The sequence below is a fragment of the Meriones unguiculatus genome, chromosome X (genome assembly GCF_030254825.1).
Source record: "Meriones unguiculatus strain TT.TT164.6M chromosome X, Bangor_MerUng_6.1, whole genome shotgun sequence".
NCBI classification, from domain to species: Eukaryota; Metazoa; Chordata; class Mammalia; order Rodentia; family Muridae; genus Meriones; species Meriones unguiculatus.
Window position 1 is genome coordinate 136,323,136 of NC_083369.1, and position 24,877 is coordinate 136,348,012.

The window sequence follows — 24,877 nt, forward strand, 5'->3', positions numbered from 1 at the left end:
AATGATCCCTCCAAAACTGTCCTCTGACCTCCACATACCATACATACTATGGCACATGTAGGCATGTGTATGTGTGTGTGCAGGCTGAGTGTGTGTGTGAAAACTAACAATATATAATTTTACGCATAAGTTTAAATGTTAGTTTAAATAAAAAAAAATATTCACATCTAAAAACTAACAAGTGACTGCAAGCCAGGTGGTAGTGGTGCAAGCCTTTAGTCCCAACACTTGGGAAATAGAGGCAGGCAGATCTCTGTGAGTTCAAAGCCAGTCTGGTTTACAAAGTGAGCTCCACAGCAGCTAAGGCTGTTACACAGAGAAACCCTGTCTTTAAAACTAAACAAACAAAAAAGATATACACACATAAAAGCAACATACCTTTGCAAGGCTGTAGATAAAGTTAAATATAATGGATAAAGTTAGACTCACTAGGTTCCACAGCAGGAAAATGTCTCAAACCACAGTCAGTCATACAATACAAATGAGAAGATCAGTGCTTTATTAAATCAGCGTATACAGGACTTGTTCAAATTGCAAATAGTCAACAACAAATACATCTGCTGACTCTACTGAAGACTGATATGCAGAAAATATACAGCAACTGTTGGTGTGCTAACAGAATAAAGTTCCACTGCCATTTTCATCCACCTCATGTTACTTTCCCTCACTTCATCATAAACAGAGTAACATAAACAATATTCAAAAAAGATCTCTTTCAATTATTTCTATGCCATGCTATAGCTATTCTCCACTGGAAAAAATATTTCCCCTTCTCTCTTTAAAGTGTGAAATATATTAATAGCCCTGGCTTTATTTCTAGAAATGCTCAAATCAGTAAATCAGTAACTACAAACATACACGACTACACTTACACACTCAATTATCAGAAAAAAATATAGAATATTTTGAGAAGCCAACACCTTATGATTTCAGTGGTCTTGGGTATAATTTGTTGTCTATTGCATTCAAACATGTTCAAAATTTCTTACAAAATAAAAACAATGGTGAAACCAAAAAAATCTGCCAAGCAGCTGTCACTCTCAGAGAGGAGTGAGGCGCTCATCCTCTGTCAAGAAGCCATCATTAATATGCCCTCCCTTTGTGTCCAAGGGATCACAGGGGATGCCATTTTCAATTGTGATTATGTTTTCACACTTGTCTTCTGCATCCTCCACTCCAGGTTGTCCTTTGTTGTTCCTAAAAGCACATAAAAAGAGTAAAATCTAGGATGAGAAAGTTTTGGCTGAATGTGGTTTTATTTACAAATGTGGAGAACAGAAAAGGGCATAGGTAATTAAGAATGCTGAAATAATTGAGAGTGTGTACTTTTGAGGACCGTAACAGTTGATGAGGAAAAAAAAAAAACCTACCAAGATAAAGATTCCACATTAATGATATATACATACTAATTAGAACAAGTAGTCTTATTTAAAACACTAAATAAATGAATAGGAAAAGCTATATTAACATATTATATACATATGAATTCATTTGCATATAACTTCAGACAGACAAGTTGCATAAAGCAACATGAAGAATTATATGGTTCATTGGCAAGTTTTTTTGTTTTAATTAGCTCAGCCATGCAGTGCTGTGGTACATGCCTTTAATCCCAGCACTTCGGGGGCAAAGGCAGGTGGATGTCTGAGAGTTCGAGGCCTGCCTGGTCTACAGAGCTAGTTACAGGATCACCAAGGCTACATAAAGAAGCCCCATCTTGAAACACCAAAATATAAGTAAATTTTTAAAAAAATAGCTCTAAGCAAATTTTGTATCAAATTGGATTTTAAAAGGCAATAAATTCCTCTCATGGAATTTTGTAAGATTTATCATTATTATTATTATTATTATTATTATTATTATTATTATTTTGTACAGCATTCTGCCTACAGGCATGCTTGCACACCAGAAGAGGAGACCAGATATCCTTATAGATGGTTATGAGCCACTGTGTGGTTGCTGGGAATATGAACTCAGGACCTTTCGGTAAACAGCTGGTGTTCTTAACTTCTAAGCCATCTCTCCAGCAAAGTCCTCTCATGGAATTTGCCAAAGTCAAGTCTCACAAATGGTGAGTGAAACTCAAATTAATAAAATATCAGAAAGCCAATTCACCTGAGTTTGAAGAAAAGAATTGCTACAAACTGACTGGCTTTACTCATTACCAAATAGTTGTATTCATTGGTAAGTCAGGATCAGGAACTCATAAAACACTTTGCTAGCTACATTATAGCTTTCAGCTGCAGCTGCAGGTCATTTCAATTCTATGGGCCAGAGTTAACTATTAGGTTTTCTGCTGTCCTGACCTCCTGTAGACCTTGCTATTCCAATTCAGAATCTTGACATTTCTTCAGAGTATAGAATACTGTAACACTGGGGCCCTGAGCTATCATGAGGGATTCCCCACAATGGTAGGAGTAACTCAGGTGAGTTTCTGACAAATGAGTCTCTGACAAATGAGATTCCTTAATGATGACCAAGATGGGATTTCCTGAAAAGTCCTACAGGAGAGTCAACTTTCATGTGCTTAAGAAATACTAGGTACACAGAAGGGGGAAGAAGAGAAAGGTCTTTACAGATGAATTCTAGCCAATAAAGAAAGGGTAAAGGAAAGTCATCACTGTAAAATAATCTATTCTGCTAAGGTTCATCAACAGAGATTAAACAGTTGAGTGATAATTGAAATAGGATATACGCATGACTTCAAAATAGCTTCATAATCAATGTATGAGATATAAAAGACATTTGCATTATGCCAAAGGTTAAGTCTTTTGAACATTGCCCATAGTCAGACAAATTGTCACGTGCTTTAAAATGAACACTGAAAAGATCTCAAATGTTGGATTTTTTTGTGTTCTTGCACCTTCTATTTTTTTTTCCATTTGAAACTCATAATCAAAAAATATAAATTTAAAGATATTTTATTTAAGAAAAAAAAAACTGTCCTGACAAGGCAGTGGTGGTACATACTTTTAATTCCATCTCTCAAAAGGCAGAGGCAACCCGGTCTACAGAGTGAGTTCCAAGACAGCTAAGGATACATAGAGAGAGCCTGTCTCAAAAAACAAAGAAAAAAACCTGTCCTGGACTCACTCAAAGTTAGGCATTCAGCTTAGAGGATAGATAGATCAATGAATGTAGAACAGTGGCTGGGTGGATAGACTACAAATTATTGAATGGTCAGATGTATGCATGGATGAATGGATGCATGGGTGAATGGATGGATGGATTGTTGAACAAACCAGTAGATGAGTAGATTGAACATTGTAAGTAAAGTTACTCAAACATTAGTCCAATGTAGATGTTGACTGGAGTCCTTCATAAGTAGAAGAAAGGGAGGAGGGAGGGAAGTAAGAAGAGAAGAAAAGACAAACAAGAAAGGTGGAAGGACATATGTACTTATGAAATTTCATGGATCTCTTGTATTTTGTTTTAATGGATGAAGAAAATACTCATATTTCTACTTTTAGAATTAGGAGTTAATATCATTTTTCCAGTTTTTGCTCATGACTTATTAAATATTTTTAAATACTTGACATTCATAATGAAAAAATAAAGTAGCATTCTGATTCTGTAAATCCCAATGTCACCATTTGACAATACTTTGCCATTGTATATGACATTATAAAATAGCACAGTGATCCTCTAGGCAATCACTAAATAGGAGCCACTGGATTTTTAACATTAACTCATAAAACTTTTGGCTTAATGCAGGGTTGGAAGTTTAGAGTTGTCTTCATAGATATGCTGTTGTGTTGTCTCATCCTTAGGGTGAAGACACATCACTGGCCATTCCAAATCTCTACAATCAGCACAGACTGGGGAATAGGAGTATTTAATATGATAAGAAGATCCTCCCACCAGGTTAATTCACCCACTGAAAAACCTAAAACACTTGAACACTTCTCTTGTAGGCAAGGATGTCATCATTTTCTATGTCCTCCAAAAATTAAAAGTAACTACCATCTATATTGATGAATCACATCATTTCCTCTCACATTAGTTAGCATTTGCTAACAACTATGACTTGGATTAGAAGACAGTCCTTCAACCCTAAAAGAAAGGATTCAACAAAAGGGAAAAATTTCAGATTTGCCTAACCTTCCTCTCTTTACTTATAACGTTCTATAAAAAAAGAGAAACAATCTTTCCTAAGAATGAGATCTTACTGTGAAATATTTATGAATTATATTTATAAATAATCCTCAAAAACTGTATAACTTGGGTCAGCAAGATGGTTCCGTGGGTAAAGTGCTTCCTCTGCACATTTAATGATCTGAGAGTGATTCCTGGAATTCACAGTAGAAGATTAACTCCTGAAGGTTGCCCTCTGACCTCTATACATAACTGTGGCCAGCACACACACACACACACACACACCCTTAAATGCACTAAATAAATGAATAAATGAATGAATGAATAGATAGATAGATAGATAAAATTCTGTTAGTACAAATATCCCCTAAAAATCATTCTTTGGACTTGGAATGAATAACAGCTTTCTATAATGCTAGATTTTAAACAGTCAAAGTTTACTCTGAATTACATGTCAGTCTATATGACAAAAATCTTTTGGGCATGGTGGTTCACATCACTAAATCTCAGAACTCGGGAGGCAGAGACAGTCCATAACTGTGAGTTCAAGGACAGCATGGACTACATAGTGAGTTTGAGGCCAGCCTAAGACACATAGTAAGGCTTTGTCTCAAAAAAATAATCTTGGTGGATTTTTGTAATGTGGGATAAACCCACACACACAGTGGGGTATACTTACATGCATATACATATTATCTATGATACATATTGCATATGTACACACATGTCTATATAAACATACCAAAATATGCAATGCAAAGGTAGCCTGGAAAACAATGGCCAGTGTCTACTGACCAGTTTATTCTGTAAAGCATAGTTTTATGGGGTCAGAAGAATAGTGACAGAGAGATGAACATAGCCAAATCAATGCAAGATATCTCGCCTCCCTATTCCAACAAAAAAGGAAGCACAAACTATCAGGCATCACAGTGAATGGGGAATAAGTCGAAGAAAAATATAAACAGAGGGTGGGTTTCTTTTCTTTCAAAGAAAGATCATTTCCCAACCATAGTCAGGAGGGAAATCCTTATGGAAGCCCATCAATCTGAGATGTGCTGGAGACAAATCAGGTGCATCTTGTGTAGTGTGACCTTGGGTCCAACTGTTCAGAGCCTTGGTCCTCCTGGGCTTTACAAACTGCAGCGTCAGGAACTTGCTGGTTGGTAGACATGATAAGCGGCTCAAAGGTTATCTAACGACTTTATAGTACTTCACCACATTTCAAAGCGTGTACCATAATAAACTGATCCAGTGCTCATGGGCTGCACTTACTAAGGATAATAAAACTTAACTGTGTTTCTGGATTACTGTGATTTGATGTTCTGCTAAAAACATGAGTTCTTTTTTCCTGAAAAACAGAATTGAATGTTAATGACTTCCACTTCCCCGGCACCATGGGGCGATCCTTGAAAGGTATGAGCAAGAAAACTATTATGAAACTAACTCCTTGGAGCTAGGGTAGTTATTTAAGAGTAGTTATTCCACATAAATTCAGAGAGAAAGGGTTTCAGAAAAGAGGACACAAGAAAACTCAGAAAGCCCTCAAGGCTACAGTGTGTCATGGACCAGAATATGCTCTGTTCTGAGAGGAAGGAATGAGTAAAAGCAGAAAGGGTCTTCATGTCTCTCTTCAAACAAAGTAGGTCCCAAAAGCTAAGTCCCAAGAATGACCAGGAAAATAACAAAATATAAACTAAATACATTTTTTCAAACAGGACAGAACTAATTTTTTGGCAATTGGAGCAGTACTAATGATCCATCTATATAATTCCTAAGGGAGATGTCATTGTTGCTAGAATGAGTTAGTAGACATTGCAGTGTGATTTGGTCAAAAGCTTCTCTGGCAACTTTCTAATCATGTGACACAGTGGGAAAGTTCTTTAATATTGGTCAATAACAAGAGTAATAATGGTGATAAGAATCTTTGTGGCATGAGTCACAATAGATTCTTTATATGCATGATCTTATTTCTCACTACAGTGCAGTACAGATTTTCTTAATATTCTTGTTTTCCAGGTGATTAAAACTGAGTTTCAAGTATACGTAGTGACTTTTTTTTTTTCAGAATGGGACACAGTTAATGAAAAGAGCTGGCCTAGAACTCAGTTTTTGACACGCAACGCTCTACCCAAAACACACTGATTTCCTACTGCATGTTTATGTTTTAATTCTTTATTGATCATTCATCCTGTGATAGGAGCTTTCATGCAGATCACAAAAGACACAAACACAGATAATACAGATGGGACTTACCTACAAGGTGATCATAGTCTCATTCTTAGTAATACAGTAAGGTCAAGGACTTAAGACATGGAACCCTAGCTAATGTTCACACCTAAGCAGAGTCATTACTAAATTTCATTGGTTTGTTTCTAGTTATTCTTCTTTTCCTGTAAGAGCCATAGTAAATCAAAGTGTATTTGGAGTTCTATAAATCCTCTCTATTGTCAAATCTGTAATTCTCTCCATAGTTTCACATATTACAACTTCACATTCAAGCCAGATAGTGGCTTTCGCCTTTAATCCCAGCACTAGGAAGGCAGAGGCAGGTGGATCTTAGTGAGTCAAGGTCAGCCTAGCCTGTATAGTGAGACCCTGTTTCAACAAACAAACAAAACTTCACATTCATATAAATTGTATTACAAATAAAAGTGTAAATTAAATGAGAAATTTCCATGCTAATTTTTTTCCCTTGGTGTGTTTATAAATGTACCTACCTACCAGGGCCTCAGAAGGACCCCCTCCTTCCCTGAGGATTTACACATAGTTAAGGGTTGCTAGGGGAGGGAAAGATAATTTCCTCAGTGGTGTATACTTAGGCAAGTTGCTAATGCTCCTCTAAATAACCAATCATCCATGCTCCTGTAAACAAACCCAACGAAACTCATTGGGTCATGACCCCACAGAAAAAGAGATGGGGAGGGTGCGGGGGGGGGCTAGTTGTGAGATGTTACTTCCTGATTGTAGGTGGGAAAATTGAGACACATGAAAGTAAAGTAACTTGATCAAGTTCACATATGAACCACAGTATTTTGAGTTTACCTAGTTTGAACTGTAGCCCACCCACCCAGCAATTCTGAATGATCAGTATAATGCTGTCATTAACAAAACTAACAAAAAAGAGTAAAGCCTTCCTTGAAACATTTCCTCAATAGTAAGTCTAACTATGCATCCATCTAAGCCTGCCTTTCCACAAGAGTAGAACAGTAGTTTAAATGGCCATGTAGTCCCTTCAGGTCTTCTCAGTTTATGATTTTGGAACACAGCTGTGTTAATTATTATTTACCATATGGATGGGTTTGTTAACCATTTTTAAAGCTTTTATTACATTCTATTTGTTTGTTTGGTGTATGTGTGTGTGAGTGGGAGTTTGTGGGCCAAGGTATGAGTTTGGAGGTTGGAAGACAAACTGCAGGATTCTGTTCTCTTCTAGCCTCTGGCCTCTAGGGATCAAACTCAGGTCATTTACCTATACCTTCTGAGCCACCTCTGCTGGCCCAAGTTGAAAAATTTATTAGCTTTCTTTTCTTTCTGAAAAAGAAATCCCTACATTTTCTATGATTAGAACAAGTTTTCAGACCAAGCATGGTCACACACATCTGTAAGCTCAGTATATGGGAGGCAAAGGTAGGATGATCAGTAGTTCAAGGTGATTCTCAGCCGTATAATTAATTCCAGACCAGCCTGGCTACATGAGACCCTATGTACAGAAAATGGACAGGTTTTCCTCTACTTGAAACTGTACCTTGTCCTCATCTTTGAAGCAATATTTTGCCAAAGAAAAGAACCACCACAGATAGTATCAAACTTAAAATACATGAACAATTTCCCTCTAGGAGGTTATCATAATTGTCCTGACTGTATTTGTTAATTGTTGATGCCTTCCAGGTTTACACAAGGATTTGTCCATCTGTTTTCCTAGTTTGGATGTGAAATGAATTTGTGAAGGCAGAGTTGTTTCAGCAGCCTCACTTCTCCAGGCAACAGATTATGATGCCACACAGCCAATTATTATATTACGGCAGAATCTGTTTGGAAGGAGATAGCTGATCCCATCACAGACTAGCTGGAAGAGCAGCAAATGGCAAGATGATAAAATAATAGTGACAGCTAACACTAGCTGAGCACTCACTGTATGTCAGGCACCACTCTAAGCACTCTGTTGTACTGAGTCTTTTATCCTATCGAGTTATTTCCAGTACACTTAGCTTATCAGTAGGGAAAAGGTAAATTTGAAGAGGATGACTCTAAGACCACAAAGCCATATTCTCCTCCCAAACTCAGTTTCCCTTTCTCTTTGTTTGTACTTACGTACAGCTAATGTGTTCCGTGTGAGAGTGCAATGTAAGAGATCAATATTTCGAACCTAAGCAGTTTATCTTCTGAATCCATGCTTTTGTAACTCCTACATTATATTGTACTAAAATGGAAATTGGGAATCAAGAAAATGATGTCAATTTGCAAATGTTTCAAATCATTTGGAACCACAGAATGAACACAGTAAAGTACTAAACATGGATTTTCAAATACTGCAACAGAATATGTCTTCATCTTCTAAAGCTGAAAACAAACACGTCCACCATAGCAAATAAGTCAGTATTTCATGTCACGATCGCCCAGAAAAATCAAGCAAGTACCACTTAATCCTAATCTTTGAGCTTACTTAGAAGCAGAGACATCTATCTCATTTATAACATAGTGTTTCTTTTATCACGATGAAAAATGGAATTATTCAAAACTTAAAATGCTTCTGTTAGTAACTAGAAAGACACCCAGAAAAAATAATAAATGTAAGGAGAGGTTTTTAATCCAACACATGCTTGATCAAACACACCCCACATGCCCCAGATCTATATCATTCCTTTTGAAAACCATGCCCCTGGGATTTCAGAATGTATGTCCCCATAAAGTGCCATTTCATGGACCTTTCCTGTCTCTCTATCAGAAAGGAAAGTTGAAACAGATGTAGACTGGTCTGGTGAAGGGTTAATTTTGAGGATTAGAGAGATGCCTCAGCTTTTAAGTGCATGTCCTGCTCTGTCAGAGGACTGGAGTTTGATACCCAGCACCACATCAGGAGCCTCACAACCACTTAGAACTCTAAACCCAGGATTTCTCCACTTTTCTAGCTTCTTCAGGCTTCTGGCACTCATATGCACACACTCCACACACACATACATATGTACATAATTTACAAACATAATTTAAAAGAAAAACAGAGGAAGTTCTCATCTTCCTCTCTGAATTAGAGATACTTATAAACAAAACTATATTCTCTTTTCATCATGCTGAGAAAATTTTTCCTTCTCTCCTTGTTGCTACCTGTCACTTATCTGAAATTCCCTTTTGAAGAAATATCCATAACTTAAACATTAACTTAGTTTGTCTCACTGAATGCAAGAGAATGAACTCAAGACATGGGACCCTACAGGTAAGCTGGTGAATTGAACCTTTGAAAACTAAATAAATTAAAACAATCTAGGCAATAACACAGTGTATCTTTTTCGGGCATTCTAATTTAGTGAATCTGAGAGTCATCCATGAAACTAGACTTTAAACAAGTGTTCCCAGGAATTCTGACTCAGGGAGGTGGGTCAAAAGCCACAAGTCACAGGACTCTTTACAATGACAAATACACGAGGGACCAGAATCTGTTAGTAAAAGAGAAGGCTGGCACAGCGGGGGCGTCTGGAACAGGAGTTTAGCCTACAGGCCCTGGGCCAACAAATGTAGGGAGGCCTAGAAACATTTGTGTAACTGTGAACATCTGCATGAGGATTACTATCAAATAATCAATTCCACCCATGTGAAAATTGTGGGGTTTTTTTCTGTGTGTCTAGCATACAAAATTACAGCATGGAACTTCATAAGGCCTAGAGACATCTGAGAGGATAAACCTCAAGGAACTGCCTTTATCACGTTTGTCTGTAGGTAGTCATGTCTGTGAGGGACTGTCCTGATTATTAATTCATGTGGACAGGCTCAGCCCATTCGAGCCAACACCATTCCTCAGGCAGGTGGTTCTATGCTATGTAAGAAAGCTAGCTAAGCATGAGCCTGTGAAAGAACCAGAGTGTGAGCCAGCAAGGGGCATTCCTCCTTTTTTCCTTCCTGTGAGTTTCTGTCCTGACTTCCTTCAGTGATGGACTGTAACCTGTAAGAGGAAATAAACCTTTTCCTATCTTATGTTGCTTTTGGTCAGTGTTCTAGCATAGCAACAGAAAGGAAACTAGAATGCAGACATTAAACTCAAGTCTGGGTATGAAAGACTCATATAGTATACAATAGAGGAAAACCAGTGGGGTGGTTTACTGGGTAAAGGTGTTTATTATGCAAGCCTGATGACCCAAGTTTGATCCCTGGGCCCCACATATGGGAGGAGGGAGAAAAATGACTGCATAAAGCTGTCCTCTGACCTACACAAACAAAAACACAGACAGACAGAAAGAGTTATACATGCACATACAATAATAAAGAGAATAGAATAGAATAAAGAAAGATAGTCATGGAAGGAACCTCCTTAAACAAGAGACAGTGGATTCTAAGAACACCAAAAGGGATGACATTATAATAGTTATTTTATAAGTCATGACTTTTTGTACGTTTTAGTCATTACCTTAAACCAGTCATAAGAAAATAAGTGAATAGTCCTTAAATCATTTATTCTAAATGTCTTACCTTCTTCTTTGCTGGATTCCTGATAGAACCAGTAGGGCAATTGCGACTACGACAATGCAAAATATCACACCAAATACAATAATCCAGATGGGTACAGACGGATCCGTGGGGGGTGCAAGAGTGGAAGGAATTTTTAAAAATTCCAGAGTATGATCATCCAAAAAGAATGCATTGTTGATCCGGTTCCTATTCATTCTAAAAGGCAATGATAATTTTTTTAAATGAAGTAAGACAGAAATAACAGCATTAGAAGCAATGTACACACCTGTCTCTCCACTGATATAAATCAGTACCTTTGAGCTCTGCCCCCACCCCATTTTATTTCTTGAGAAAGAGATCATCTAGATTTGAGTAACAGAATTCTATTTAAGGTGGCTTACATAAATACCAGCCATTTCTTTAAAATATTTTTAAAAGTTCTTCTGCATAACTATGCACAATAAGCATTCAAAAGTCAAAAAGTCTGAAGGCATATGAAGAAAAATGTGCTTGTTTTCCTCGGGGCTGTGTAGCAGAGAATCTACATTTTCTGTGTCGGTAAGAGTCAGACAGTCAGGTTGGCAGTGAAGATTTGTTTAAGGGTTTTGTTTTTGTTTTTAAGACAGGGTTTCTCTGTGTAGCTCTGCCTGTCCTGAAACTCATTCTGTAGACAAGGCTGACCTCGAACTCGGAGCTGCACCTGCCTCTGCCTCCCAAGTGCTGAGATTAGAGGTATGTACCACCAGCACCAGGCTCTAGATTTTGTTTGATAATTGGTGTGCTGTATAACTTTGGGTGCACCTCATTTTGACTAGCTGTAACTCAAATGCTTGGTAGGCACATTTGGCTGGCAGCTTCAGGACTGGGCAATCCTAGTCTAAAGCAGTGGCTTGACAATTTCCGCAGCAGCATCTGGCCATCGGAAAGATCTCCATCAGCAAATAAAAACTCTGTGCTGAGGACAGAAGAAGCTGTTCAGTAGTACATCACCACTCAGCATGTGCAAAACTGAGTTCCATCCCCAGAACAACATTAACTCACGAATCTATCATCAGCCATAACCATTCTTAGATATGAAAGAGAACCCGAGCGGCAAAAGGTTAATCTAAATATAATTTTAGAAAGTTATAGAATGCTTACCTTTTAAAATAATCTAATCTTTTAAACTGTGTGTGTGTGTGTGTGTGTGTGTAGGAGTGTGCATGTGCCCCAGGTGCACACATAGCTCATTGAAAACAACCTCAGATGTCAGCCCCCACCTCCTCCCATCGTCTTTGAAACAGGGTCATTTTGTCATTTGACACAAGACATGCCAGGCCAGCTGTCCCATGGGCTTCCCTAGGTTCTGCCTCCGATCTAGATGTAGGAGCCCTAGGATGACTGAAAGGGACCACCATGCTTGTTCAGTGTTGGTTTTGGGGATCCCAAATTCAGGTATTCATGCTTTATGGCAAGTGCTAAACCATCTCCCTGGCCTCTGTAATCTAATCTTGATTAAGTATGAGAATGTAAACCTTTTCCCAAAGCAATGAGCATCTTTGCTGAGCTCTGACTGGAAGGAAAATGAAATGTTCCTTACCCTCATTCCATCTCTCTGCCTGATTAACCCTTTGCCACTATCTTGATCCACACTGGGAACATATTCTGTCACCTCTTAGGTAGATCGGAAGTTCTAGTCAGGTACAGATAATATCACCTCCACCACCAAAATCCTCCCCCTAGGGATCAGATACCCTATATGTTTTCTAGCCAAGACCTAAGTTGAATTACTTCAGTCTTCAGAGTAGAGCTATAACAGACATGTTAGGACTAGTTGTTCATTGCACTCCTTAGTCCATACATGTGACTACTCTAGTACAGCTCTAAAAGATGGCAAGAAAATGACAAGAAGTAAATATGATCAAAGTATGTCATGTGCATGTATAAATATGTCCAGTGAAACCCATTACTTTGTACAATTAATATATGTTAATAATGTTTAATTCCATTTTTAAATCAGTGTAGATATGATAGCAACATATTTGGGTTTGGCTTTTTGGGCAATGATGGTGCATGCCTTTAATCCCAGTACTTGGCAGGCAGATGGATCTCTATGAGTTCGAGGCCAGCCTCTAAAAACCCAAATATATATATATATATATATATATATATATATATATACATATATATATATATATGTAAACAAGGATGCACAACTGACATTTTGGGTCAAATAATTTTTGAGGGATGATTTTGTCCTGTGCATAGCAGGGTGTATAGTAACATTTCTAGCTTCTGCCTGCTAAGTATGGGTGGTACCTCCTTCTCTTCCATTTGTGACAACAACAACAACAAAAATGTGTTCAATCATTGCCAACCATTTGTTTGCTTGAAGGCAAATTGCTACCAGATGAAAATTAGTGATCTACACTAATCTCTGATGAAAATGAACTGAATAGAATACTTGACACTTTAATCAACGTGTCATTTGTGGAGTAGAGTGAGATCTCTTCAGTATCTGTGAAAACAGTTGAGCTCATCAGCAAGTTGATAGATGGATCAGTATACAGCATATATGGGATGATTACCTTATGGCTGACTGTACTTCAGCTGCAGGAAGAGTGTGATTTTTAGAAGGATCTGTGACCACAAACCAGAATGATACCCTCTGGGTTACGTTGCAAAGCAGAACATGGGAAAGTCTGCAGAGATAGGGGAAATGTGTTATAAGAATATCATCACAAATGGCATGAAACTATTCACTCTGATGTAATTACATCTTAGATATGTGTCATTTCCACCATTGGAAAGAATGTCTTAATGCCCTTAATCTCAGTACTCAGGAGGCAGAGGCAGGTAGATTTTTGAATCTGAGGCCAGCGTGGTCTACAAAGAGAGTTCCAGGAGAGCCAGGGCTACACAGAGAAATCATACCTTGGAGGAAAAAAAAAGAAGATAAAAATTCACTTTCTCAATGGATTTAAGATCTGCTGCACCAAAGGAAACACCTACCTAGAACTGCAAATCTGGCCAAAAACTCATAGCAGGGGAGTTCACAAGCCCCGGGAAGCCTGCGAAGCCACTTATATAATTTTGCTAAAAGAACACATTCCCAACTGCTCTCTAAATTTGTAGCCCTATGCTCATAGGTTAGTGCAGCTCTCAGACTTTGCCAGAGAAGTTTCTATGTGCAATGGATGGCTGTTAATTCAGAAACTCCCTATTGATCAAAGTACAGAGAATAAATGTCAATGGAATGCTTAACCACAAAGGGGACATCTGTCTGTATCTTCCTCATCCCAAGCTCAGGGACTATAGAGGAAGAGGGAGCAGAAAGACTGTGAGAAGTAAGGGAGGTCTGGAACAAATTCTCTGGACATGACAGGACTGCTGTACTCATGAATTCACAATAGCTCTGTTTGCCTGCACAGGACTGCACAAGATGGAGCCAATCAGACTTCTAGCAAGGACTGGTAGAGGCTCACTGGCCCCTGTCTCTAACTGAGAAACATTGACAAGTTGATAGCTTCTGGAGTTGGGGGAGGGGGTCAATTTTCTTTAAGGCTGGGGCCCTTACACAGCAGAGGATGTCTCTACACCCTTGAGTATACAAGCAACACACACTGGATTTGGCTTTTTTTTTTTCAAGAGGACACAAAGTTGAGAAGGGGAGGAGCAAGAGGGAGAAGCAGGGGTGCAGTGGTGGTGATAGTAATCAAAATACATTGTATAAAACTTCCAAAGAGGCCAAGTGTGATGGTGCCCACCTTTAATCCTAGAATTTGGGAGGCAAAGGCAGGTGGATCTTTGTGAGTTCGGGACCAGACTGGTCTATAGCCAGAGCTACACAGAGAAACCCTGTCTTGCAAAATAAAAATAAATAAATAAAAATAAATAAGAAAAAAAAGCCCAATAATTTCAAAATCATATGTTTGGGGGTCATTCCTTAAAGGATATGTCAAAAAGAAAAAAAAAAAGTAGTAGAGAGCTGAGTGGCGATCATTGTTCCTCACCTCATGGCTGTTAGCCTCCCTGCTTCCTCAGCACATGGCCTCTGTCTCAGGACAGATGCCTCAGTACTTTCTCAACAAGTCTGCAGACGACCTGCCCATTCATCACCACCCCTCAGCAAAAGCTATTATCTCCTCTTCATTCAACGGTTGCTGCATTTCAACTTGTCTCTTCTTAAACCAGCATTGAGATCATCTAGCAGTGCCTTCCCAATGTACTTTAGAGGGTAAAGTTCACAAGAGGAGAGAGCTGTTTTTATATCACCTTGAACAGGCCCCCAAACATATCGCCAGCAACTCTTGATCCTTATGTCTTAAGTTACATGTTTTTCACCTACAAATTGGAAATGTGACACACTCTATTCTCTCATATGGGTTACCAATAAAAGCGAAATGACATTAGTGTTCAAAAAAATAAAAAATTGTCAGAAAAGTGTACCCCCCCCACCCCCTGCAACCAACCCACCATAGCATGGGGTAAGAGAGAGAGGATAGAGGGAAGAAGGTGGTAGGATGGGACCAGGAGGAGAGGATGGAAGGAGCTAAAACTGGGATATAAAGTGAATTAACAAATTAATTAAAAAATAAAAAATCTTCATAGGGGTAGATATAAGCTGAAAATTATAGGAGGGGCCACATAAAACCAATAAGGCTGGTGCTAAAAAATATAAATCCTGACTGCTGATAACCAGTTCCAAAAAAAAAAATTGAAAAACAATGAACGTGTGTCATGAGCATCCATCCCACAAGAATGGAATACACATCAACCACCTTCTCAGAACAGACCAGACTCTTGCTTTTCCTTAAAGAACATTCAAGCTTATAATGTTGAAAACTAGAGGTCCTTCTGTCGGCAGCTACTGGCAGGAAGTTGTCTCTTTTCTTCCTTACAGTGTCACATACAAAAGCAGAAGGCCCTGGCCCAGAGCTAAGTGTCTGGGAACAGCAATGGAAAGCACAGGGGTTAAGCTTCCTGTGTCTTCCTTGCAGCATCAGTTCCAGCTGCAACTTCTATACCCCAAGATGGTCTTTTGCCAGCAGGCACTCATTTGGAGGTTGGGGGACTAAAGGCAGAGGTTCGAAGTGGGCCCCTTGCCATCCTGAGAACCGTGGCCTAGAATCAGCTAGCTCAGGTATGGCCCATGCAGGTCCTAACAGTATAGGGTTTCCTGTGCCCTTTATCATCTAAGCCAGTGGTTCTCAACCTGTGCTTCACCACCCTTTGGGAGGTTGAATGGCCCTTTCACAGGGGTTGTATATCAAATACCCTGTATATCAGATAATTTACATTATGATTTATAACAGTAACAAAATTACACTTATGAAGTAGCAACAAAATTATTTTATTGTTGGAGGTCACCACAACATGAGGAACTGTATTAAAAAGTGGAAGCAATAGGAAGGTTGAGAATTACTGATAATCAATAGCAGCCCCTGATGCCATCGTGTCTGTGGTCACTGACCCTGGCCAGTCAGGTAGGCAGAGGGTCCCTGGCCTCCTTCGTGCTCTGTTGGTGCCCAGTCATCAGTCCCTCCCATCCTGTGTGCTTCATTGGCCAAGTCCTCAGATGTGGGGGTGGGGGGAGAGACAACCTTCTCAGGAGCTCCCAAACCACCCACCTCCTTCCTAGAGGGGCAACTGCATAAGCACCTGCTCAGGCACCTGGACACAAGCCAAGGTGGGCAGAGGGTCTTAGAGTGGCACCTTGTCAGAAAGCAAGGACCTCTCTCAGGCCCAGACATGGCTTCTGTGATCCGGACCTCGGGCTCAAGGTTCACTAGCCTCAACTTCACCAGAACTCTCAGAAAGACACCCACTATGTTCCAAGTCCCCAGAGGCTGCCCCTGCAGCTTCACCAGAGGGCTGAGAATGCTTGCCTTATGAGAAGGAAGCAAAACACCAAGACCAGGCCATCTACCTTCAAGCCAATCACCAGAAATAGAGTGATCTCATAAAGTAATAAGAGTTTAATTATACTCGAGTTTATCACCTTTTTTGAAATTATCATTTCTGTCTCTCCAGGACTACAGCATGGTTTCTGCCAGAGGCACTGTTGAGGCTTGGGGCAAGATTACATATTGTGCCTTAAGGGAAGCAGCTTTCTTGGGATCTCGAGAAGTAGATTACAGTAGTGACAACCAACAGTGTCTCTGGTTGTTTCCATAATTCTTGGGAAAATAAGAAGCCTAAAAATAATAAATAGACAAAGAAAGAAAGAGAGAGAGAGCAACCAAGCAAGCACTGGCTGAGAACCGCAAACCAATTCTGCCCTCTACTGGCAAGAAACTGTCAAGTGAAGTCTTTCAAATTCTGTGGCTCTACATAATAAGTAACAAAGATACAAATATGACCAAAATGAAGTGGGGCATGTTTGCCAAATATATGTATGTATATATATTTCCACTTTAGGGAGGTAAAGAGTAAGGAAATGTAGTTCTGCTTGTTTTTTGTAGGTTGTAACTGGTTGAGGATAATTTTTGGTTTGTCCTCACTAATAAGCAAAACATGTAAAATGGATTTTACATGAGATACTGTAAACTTTTTAAACTGCTAATGATTTTAAAAGATGTATTTAACTTTTATTTATGTGTCTGTATGAGTATACGCATTTCTAAGCAGTACCTTCAAAGGTCAGAAGAGAGCATCCTGGAATAGGAGCTGCAGGTGACTGTGAGATGATGTTAAGAAACTGTATTTGGGTCCTCTGGAAGAGCAGGAAACGCACATAACTGCTGGACCATCTCTCCAGCAACATCCCCGAATTTAGATTTAAATAATACCAAGGACTGGCAAGGTGCTTAGAAATGGAATCCCGAGAAGTTTTGAATAAGCCAATGGGTCGAGCCACTCTGAAACATTAATTGGAAATATATTTAGGTGGTGGAGTGTAGCTACCAGAAATTTTTGCGTATGCACACACATACACAGAGACACTGATGAGGACAGTCACTGTAGCACTATCCATTGAAGAAGAGAATTGGAACAATGTCTATCAATAAAGGGGAATGAAAAAAGTAAATATTACACATGCTATTAATGAAATATTGCCCCATATACTCCTAGAAAGGAATAACTCAACACAATCAAGCCAAATACTTCTGTTGTGTGGAAAAGGGTGCATATTCTCTTAGCAGTAAATTTGGCTTTTACTCAGTTTGTAGCAACCAAAAATGTTTCCAGGTATTACAAAACATTGTCTGGAGGACAAAGTAATCACTTGATAGAAACCGTTGAAGTAGAACTACATATTTTTAACAGAAAGATCAGGGCTGGAAAAATGGATCAGCAGTTAAGACAGTTGCAGCTCTTGCAAAGGCTTGGAGTTCAGTTCCCAGTGTCCACATCAGGCAGCTCATAACCACCTACCTATGGCTCTAGCTCCAAGAAATCTGGTTCTCTTTTCTGGCCACTGAAGGCACTCACAGACATACCCAGACACACAGACACACACAAAGTATAAACCACAACAAAAAATAAATTAAAAAAAAAAAAAGATGCAGTGGTGGTGCATGCCTTTGATCCCAGTCTTTGGGAAGCAGTGGCAAGTGGATCTGAGTTTAAGCCTTGTCTACAAAGTGAGTCCACGACAGCCAGAGCTATTGCACAGGGAAACCCTGTCTTGAAAAACAAACAAACAAACAAATAAATAAATAAATACTTTTATCACAACTAAACACAAATCCTATATTTTCCAAAGTTTAAATGTGGATGGCTCTAATGGAACCATGTGACTTTATTTTAGCAACCACTCTAACAATGATTGATTGGCTGATTTTCTTTGAAGTATTCTGCCAGCATGTATGTCTGTGCGTGCTGAAGTGCCAGCTTGCCTCCATCTTAGGCTTAAAAGCCATCTTATAGTAAAGACAAATTAGGTTCGTTCCTATTTATGATTAAACATCTGTTTCTCAAAGACTGGGCTATGTCCTGCCTGTAACCTTAACTACAAATGGGTTTGTACTTCTGTTCCAGGAAACTGAAATCATTTCTTTGTTTCAAAAAGTTGTTTACAACCATCTTGCAACCCTATCTTGTTTTAAAAGGTTATATGAACACCTACGACTATCTTGTTTTGCCCACCTTGCAACAATGTCTTTGTTTCAGGAGGGACTAACTTGTTTTGCTTATAACCCTGCAACCCTGCCTATTTCACCAGATACATCCTTCATTTGAAAATCCCCTATCCCTGAGCTATAAAAGTTTTGTCTTCCTTACATCTAATGCTAACTCTAGAACCCTGCCTTAGGGGGAGGCAGCTGGTGTACTAGAATTAAAATAAAAAAGCCTACCTTAATTAATTGCTTGTTTTAATTACGTTGGCCATGATGATTTGGGTCTGTGATCTTTCTCCTCCCATCTTTGGGATTAACAGTACCATATTCTTGCTGGTGCCCATGAAGGCCAGAAAAAGAATCTGATTCCCTAGAACTAGAGTTATGGATAGTTGTGAATCGCCCTGTGCGTGCTGGGAACTGAACCTCTGCAAGAGCAGTAAGAGCTCTTAACCACCAAGTCCTCTCTCCAGTACTTGACCAGTGATTTTTATCAAAAAAAAAATTATATTAACATCGACATGAATGGCTTCTTTAGAAACTCACTAAAAAGAAGCCACAAATGTTCCCTCTGTCTCCTTAAAGGTACGAAGCACTGACCTGAAGGCAATTCTCTGTAAACTGCCTCCATAGCTATTTCTCATCAATGAGGCCAGACAAAGCCAAGGGGTGGTTAGAATTAGGCTCCTGTTTCTGAAATCAGGACTGAAAATGAGCTGGGCTGCAAGCACAAGACTAGTAATCCCCTTACCTTTCCATGGATACAAGAACACATTGTTCCTTTTAGGTCACAAGACTTATCCTTGGATAATTAAGTAGAGCAAGAAATTTATTACATGTTCTACACTATTTAGAAAGCAATGCCTGCAATAGACTTCTACCTATCTTGCTAAAAATGACAAACTATCTTACAAGCCAAAGTGCGTGTCTGCTTCTAACTAGATCATAATTCCCTTGAAAAACAACTTAGAACACTTTGGAATTCCTGTTGCAGTATATCCAGCTTAAATCACTTAGAACTTGTGCCCCAAGTCAGGCCAAAACACCTATCTTCAATAATCCAAAAAAAGGAGTCGAATTGAAAATGGGAAGCAGGAAAGGAGAACTTCCAATGTGGCCACATTGGAAGAGAGACAACAAGATCCATCGAAGCCTCAAAGCCCATCCTGAGTGGGGGAGGTGGCCAAGGCTGTACACATGTAACAGCTTCTGTCAAGGCGTGTCCTGCCTATTATTGGCCATGTTTGTCTGAGCTTTGGTGGTCTCATCCTGTAAGGTGGCCTGACAAATAGTTCGAACTGTGTGAAATCTTCTTCCAGCAAACAAATTCCCACTTGGCTGATGTCTTTTCCTTTTCCCAGTGTGATATTCCTAGGGAAAGTCCCATTTCTTAGGGAGGTCATTGTTTCGATAAACAGATAATCAAGTTGAGGGGCACAGGTATATCTGAATATCTTTGCTTCTGACAGGCCTGTTACAAGTACACAGCTTGCTTTCAGGACAGGGCCACTTCCTCCCGTGGTTACCACTACAGCAATGTCCTTTGGCTGACTCCCCAGGGCAAATGAAGGAAAATCTGTCCCTTATACCGTCACCTTTGGCCATCACAAAAAAATCCTTCACTGATCTAGTTTTACACTTGGGGAGATTTACGATGAGCACCAAAACCTCTTTATAGCCTGGGTGTCCACTAAAAACTGAATCAGCTTTCAAATGAACTAGATTTAACATCCAGAGGCCACCGCAAAGTCCGGGTTCTGAAGGAAAACATTCCAAAGGTGAATTCCTCAGATTCTGAAAGGTTACATAGCTCATCACTTTTGCCCAAGAACAGAAACATTTGGTTGAACAAAACCATGAACCTGGGGACATTTAGGCACGTGGGAGGAAGTCCTGGTGCCAGGAACACAGCAGAGAATAGAATATGAGGACAAAGAGAGCTAGTCAACTGAAGAAACACTGAGTACCACTGAGGGATAATAAGCACTTTCTTTTCGTTTGAATTCTTCTAATGCCATCACCTTGTTTTTATTTAGATCTAGTTTTACTTTTAATTAGGTGTGTGTTTGTGTGTGTGATTATTGTTCACATGCATGCAGGTGTCCCCACAGAGTCCAGAAGGGGACATCAGATCCTCTGTGGAGAATCTCGAGTTACTGGAAGTTGTGAGCTTCCCTGTGTGGGAGTTGGGAACTGAATTCATGTATCCTGCAAAAACAGTGTGTATTTTTCACTGCTAAGCTCTCTATCCATCTCCTCTTTTATTTTTAAAAATCATAATGATAAGGGGGATGTGAGGGAGGTAATGATGGATAGATATGGTCGAAATACATTGCATAAATGTCTGAGGTTTTCAAAGAATAAATTTAGAAGGTCATTAAATATATTTCTCTTTAAAATTTGATAAAGCATGAAGAGAAATTAGGACAAAATTTTGTTTTCCTATATATTTTCTTTAAAGAAGCTCTTGTCATTGTATATACATTGTTATTATTATTAATTATACTAATATACATGTTAAGGAACTGGGCAGGTAGCTCAGTTGTTAAAGTTCCTGCCACATGATTATGAGGACCTGAGTTCAGGTCCCTAGCACACTCAGGAAAGCTGAGTGTGATGGTGTGTCTATAACTCTAGCACTGGGATAGCAGAGGAGGCAGCGACAAGAGGATCGTGGAGCTTGCTGGCCAGCCAGTCTAGCCAATCCTTGAGCTCCAGGCTCAGCGAGAAACCCTATGTTAAAAAATAAAGTGGAAAACAAGAGAGGAAGACACCCTAATTCAAGCTCTGGATTTCACACACATGTACACATACACACACATCCTGGCATGTGTACATGCACTCACACATATAGTATACACACATACACACAAAATTACTTTAAAAGCAAAAAGGGGGAATATCTGTTTTCAAGATGCATGTGTGTATACAAATATACAGTTCATGTGTTTGTTTTACTTTCTCGATATCTGCACTTCCATTTCTTCACATATATACATATACGTACACACACACATTGAAACAGGGTTTCACTACGTAGGCCTAGTTGACCTGGAACTCTTTATGTAGACAAGCCTCAGCTTCACAGAGATTTTCTGCCTCTGGAGTACTGTGATTAAAGGTGTGTGGCATTATACCCAGATTCCTTTTCATTTTTTTTATACTCAAATCAGATATTGGGAATCTGAGAGATATCAACTGATAGTAATCCTCTTCTCCAGGCTCTGAATTATTGTAAAAGTCAGACTCTTTAATAAAGCAGTTAAGGGATAGAGCTAAAAGGACTAGTTGGAGGCTATTTAAATCCCTGCTAAATTTTCTTCTTAATCTTAAGAATTCCTGAAACAAAATTACAAAGGAGTGATGCATGCCTGTAATGCCAGTACTCAGGAGGCTGAGACAGAAAGAACAGGATTTCAAGGTCATCCTAAGCTACAAAATGGATTCAAGGCCAGCCTGGACCACAAGAAACTGTCTCAAAACAACAATAATCCTGAAATGAGACAGGTATCATTACATACTTGGGCAAAACAGAAGATATTTAGGAGTCTATATAATATGGTATCTTCCAATCTAAATGCTTCTGAAATGTACTCAGCAAATACAGCCTGATAGTTATACTAGGAAGCAGTGCCAGGAAAGCCTGGTGGAAAGAGGCAGAGCAAGCTTGCTCCCAGAGAAATGAGAACTTATTCTCAGATGCTTCATCCAGCTCCCAGTCATTTCACCACTTTTTTAAATTTATTTTATATTAATTACATTTTATTTGCTTTGTATCCCAGCTGTAGGCCCCTTCCTCATTCTCTCCTAATCCCATCCTTCCTCCCTCATCTCCTCCCTGCTCCTCTCCAAGTCCACTGATAGGGGAGGTCCTCCTCCCCTTCCTTCTGATCCTAGTCTATCAGGTCTCATCAGGAGTGGCTTCATTGTATTCCCCTGTGGCCTGGCAAGGCTGCTCCCCCCTCATGGGGAGGTAGTCAAAGAACCAGCCACTGAGTTCCTGTCAGAGACAGTCCCTGTTCCCATTACTAGGGAAACCAGTTGGACACTGAGCTGCCATGGGCTACATCTGAACAGGGGTTCTAGGTTATATCCATGAATGGTCCTTGGTTGGAGTATCAGTCTCAGAAAAGACCCCTGTGCCCAGATATTTTAGTACTGTTGCTCTCCTTGTGGAACTGTCATCCTCTTCAGGTCTTACTGTCTCCCCTTCTTTCATAAGATTCACTGCACTCTGCCCAAAATTTGGTTATTAATCTCAACATCTGCTTTGACACACTGCTGGGTAGACTCTTTCAGAGGCTCTCTGTGGTAGGATACTGTCCTATTTCCTATTTCTCCTTCTTCTAATGTCCATCCTGTTTGTCTTTCTGAGTGAGGATTGATCGTCTTACCCAGAGTCCTCCTTCTTGCTTGGTTTCTTTAGGTTTACAGATTTGTGTATGTTTATCCTATCTTATAGGTCTAGTATCCATTTATAAGTGAGTATATACCATGTATGTCTTTCTGCTTCTGGGATACCTCACTCAAGATGATCTTTTCTAGATCCCACCATTTGCCTGCAAATTTCATTGATTTCCTTGTTTTTAATTGCTGAGTAGCATTCCATTGTGTAAATATACCACAATTTCTGTACCCATTCCTCTGTTGAGGGACATCTGGGTTGTTTCCAGGTTCTGGCTATTATAAATAAAGCTACTATGAACATGGTACAGAGCAATAGTAATAAAAACTACATGGTTCTGGCATAGAAACATAATGGTGGATCAATGGAATCAAATAGAAGAGCCAGAAATAAACTCACACACCTACGGGTACTTGATTTTTTACAAAGAAGCCAAAACCATACAACGGAAAAAAGACAGGATCTTCAACAAATGTTGCTGCTCTAACTGGATGTCTACATATAGAAAAATGCAAATAGATCTATATTTATCACCCTGCACAAAACTAAAGTCCAAGTGGATCAAAGATCTCAACATAAAACCAGACACACTAAATCGGTTAGAAGACAAAGTAGGGAAGAGCCTAGAACTCATTGGCACAGGAGACAACTTCCTGAACAGAACACCAACAGCACAGGTTCTAAGAGCAACAATCAATAAATGGGACCTCATGAAACTGAAAAGCTTCTGTAAAGCAAAGGTCACTGTTGTCAGAACAAAACGACAGCCTACAGACTGGGAAAGGATCTTCACCAACTCTATATCTGACAGAGGGCTGATATCCAGAATATATAAAAAACTCACAAAGTTAAAAAGCAACAAATCAAATAATCCAATTAAAAAATGGCTTACAGAGCTAAACAGAGAATTCTCTGTAGAGGAATATAGAATGGCAGAGAAGCACTTAAAGAAATGCTCGACGTCCTTGGTCATAAGGGAGATGCAAATCAAAAGTTCCCTGAGATTTCACCTTACACCCATCAGAATGGCTGAGATCAAAAACTCAAGTGGAGACCTCAACACATGCTGGAGAGGTTGTGGAGAAAGGGGAACCCTCCTCCAATTCTGGTTGGAATGTAAACTTGTACAACCACTTTGGAAATCAATCTGACACTTTCTCGGACAATTAGGAATAGCACTTCCTCAAGATCCAGCTATATCATTCCTAGACATATATCCAAAATATGCTCAAGTACACAATAAGGACATTTGTTCAACAATGTTCATTTCACCTCTTAACTGAAGGGTGGGGACAGAGTGCAGGGGGAGCCGAGTGCCACCAGGAGTAGTAACCTAATCACAAATGATAAAGGAAAGAAGCCCTATAATTGAAGAGGATTCATCCAGAAGAATAGGGAAATAAATGTAAAACTACTAAAACATTCTAGGTGTGGTGAAAAGTAACTTTAATCCCGGAGAGACAAAGCAGATAGATTTCTGTGAGTGCCAGACCAGCCTGGTCTACATAGTTCCAGGACAGCCACGGCTGCACCATGAGATCCAGTCTCAAAACAAAATGAAAACAAACAAACAACCCACCACCAACAAGAGAAACTATTAAAAGTTTGTACTATTTATTTTTAAGAAAATTAAGGTGATATTATGATATATGCCAATGTAAGAATAGCTTAACCATAT

At 39.4% G+C, this 24,877-nt stretch overlaps 1 protein-coding gene across 2 annotated transcripts in view; it reads right to left on the reverse strand.

Moving 5' to 3' along the window:
* Positions 1 to 471: 471 nt before the first annotated feature.
* The window catches only part of Cltrn (collectrin, amino acid transport regulator), a 28,186-nt gene continuing 3,780 nt past the window's right edge, over positions 472 to 24,877 (reverse strand). For both annotated transcript variants that reach the window (XM_021628659.2, XM_060374956.1), the window contains 3 exons: positions 13,320 to 13,433; positions 10,774 to 10,968; positions 472 to 1,197 (listed from right to left, as the gene is read on the reverse strand). In XM_021628659.2, the coding sequence (XP_021484334.1) occupies positions 1,041 to 1,197; positions 10,774 to 10,968; positions 13,320 to 13,433 (466 nt within the window). In that variant the 3' untranslated portion in view covers positions 472 to 1,040. The remainder of the gene's footprint in view (positions 1,198 to 10,773; positions 10,969 to 13,319; positions 13,434 to 24,877) is intronic.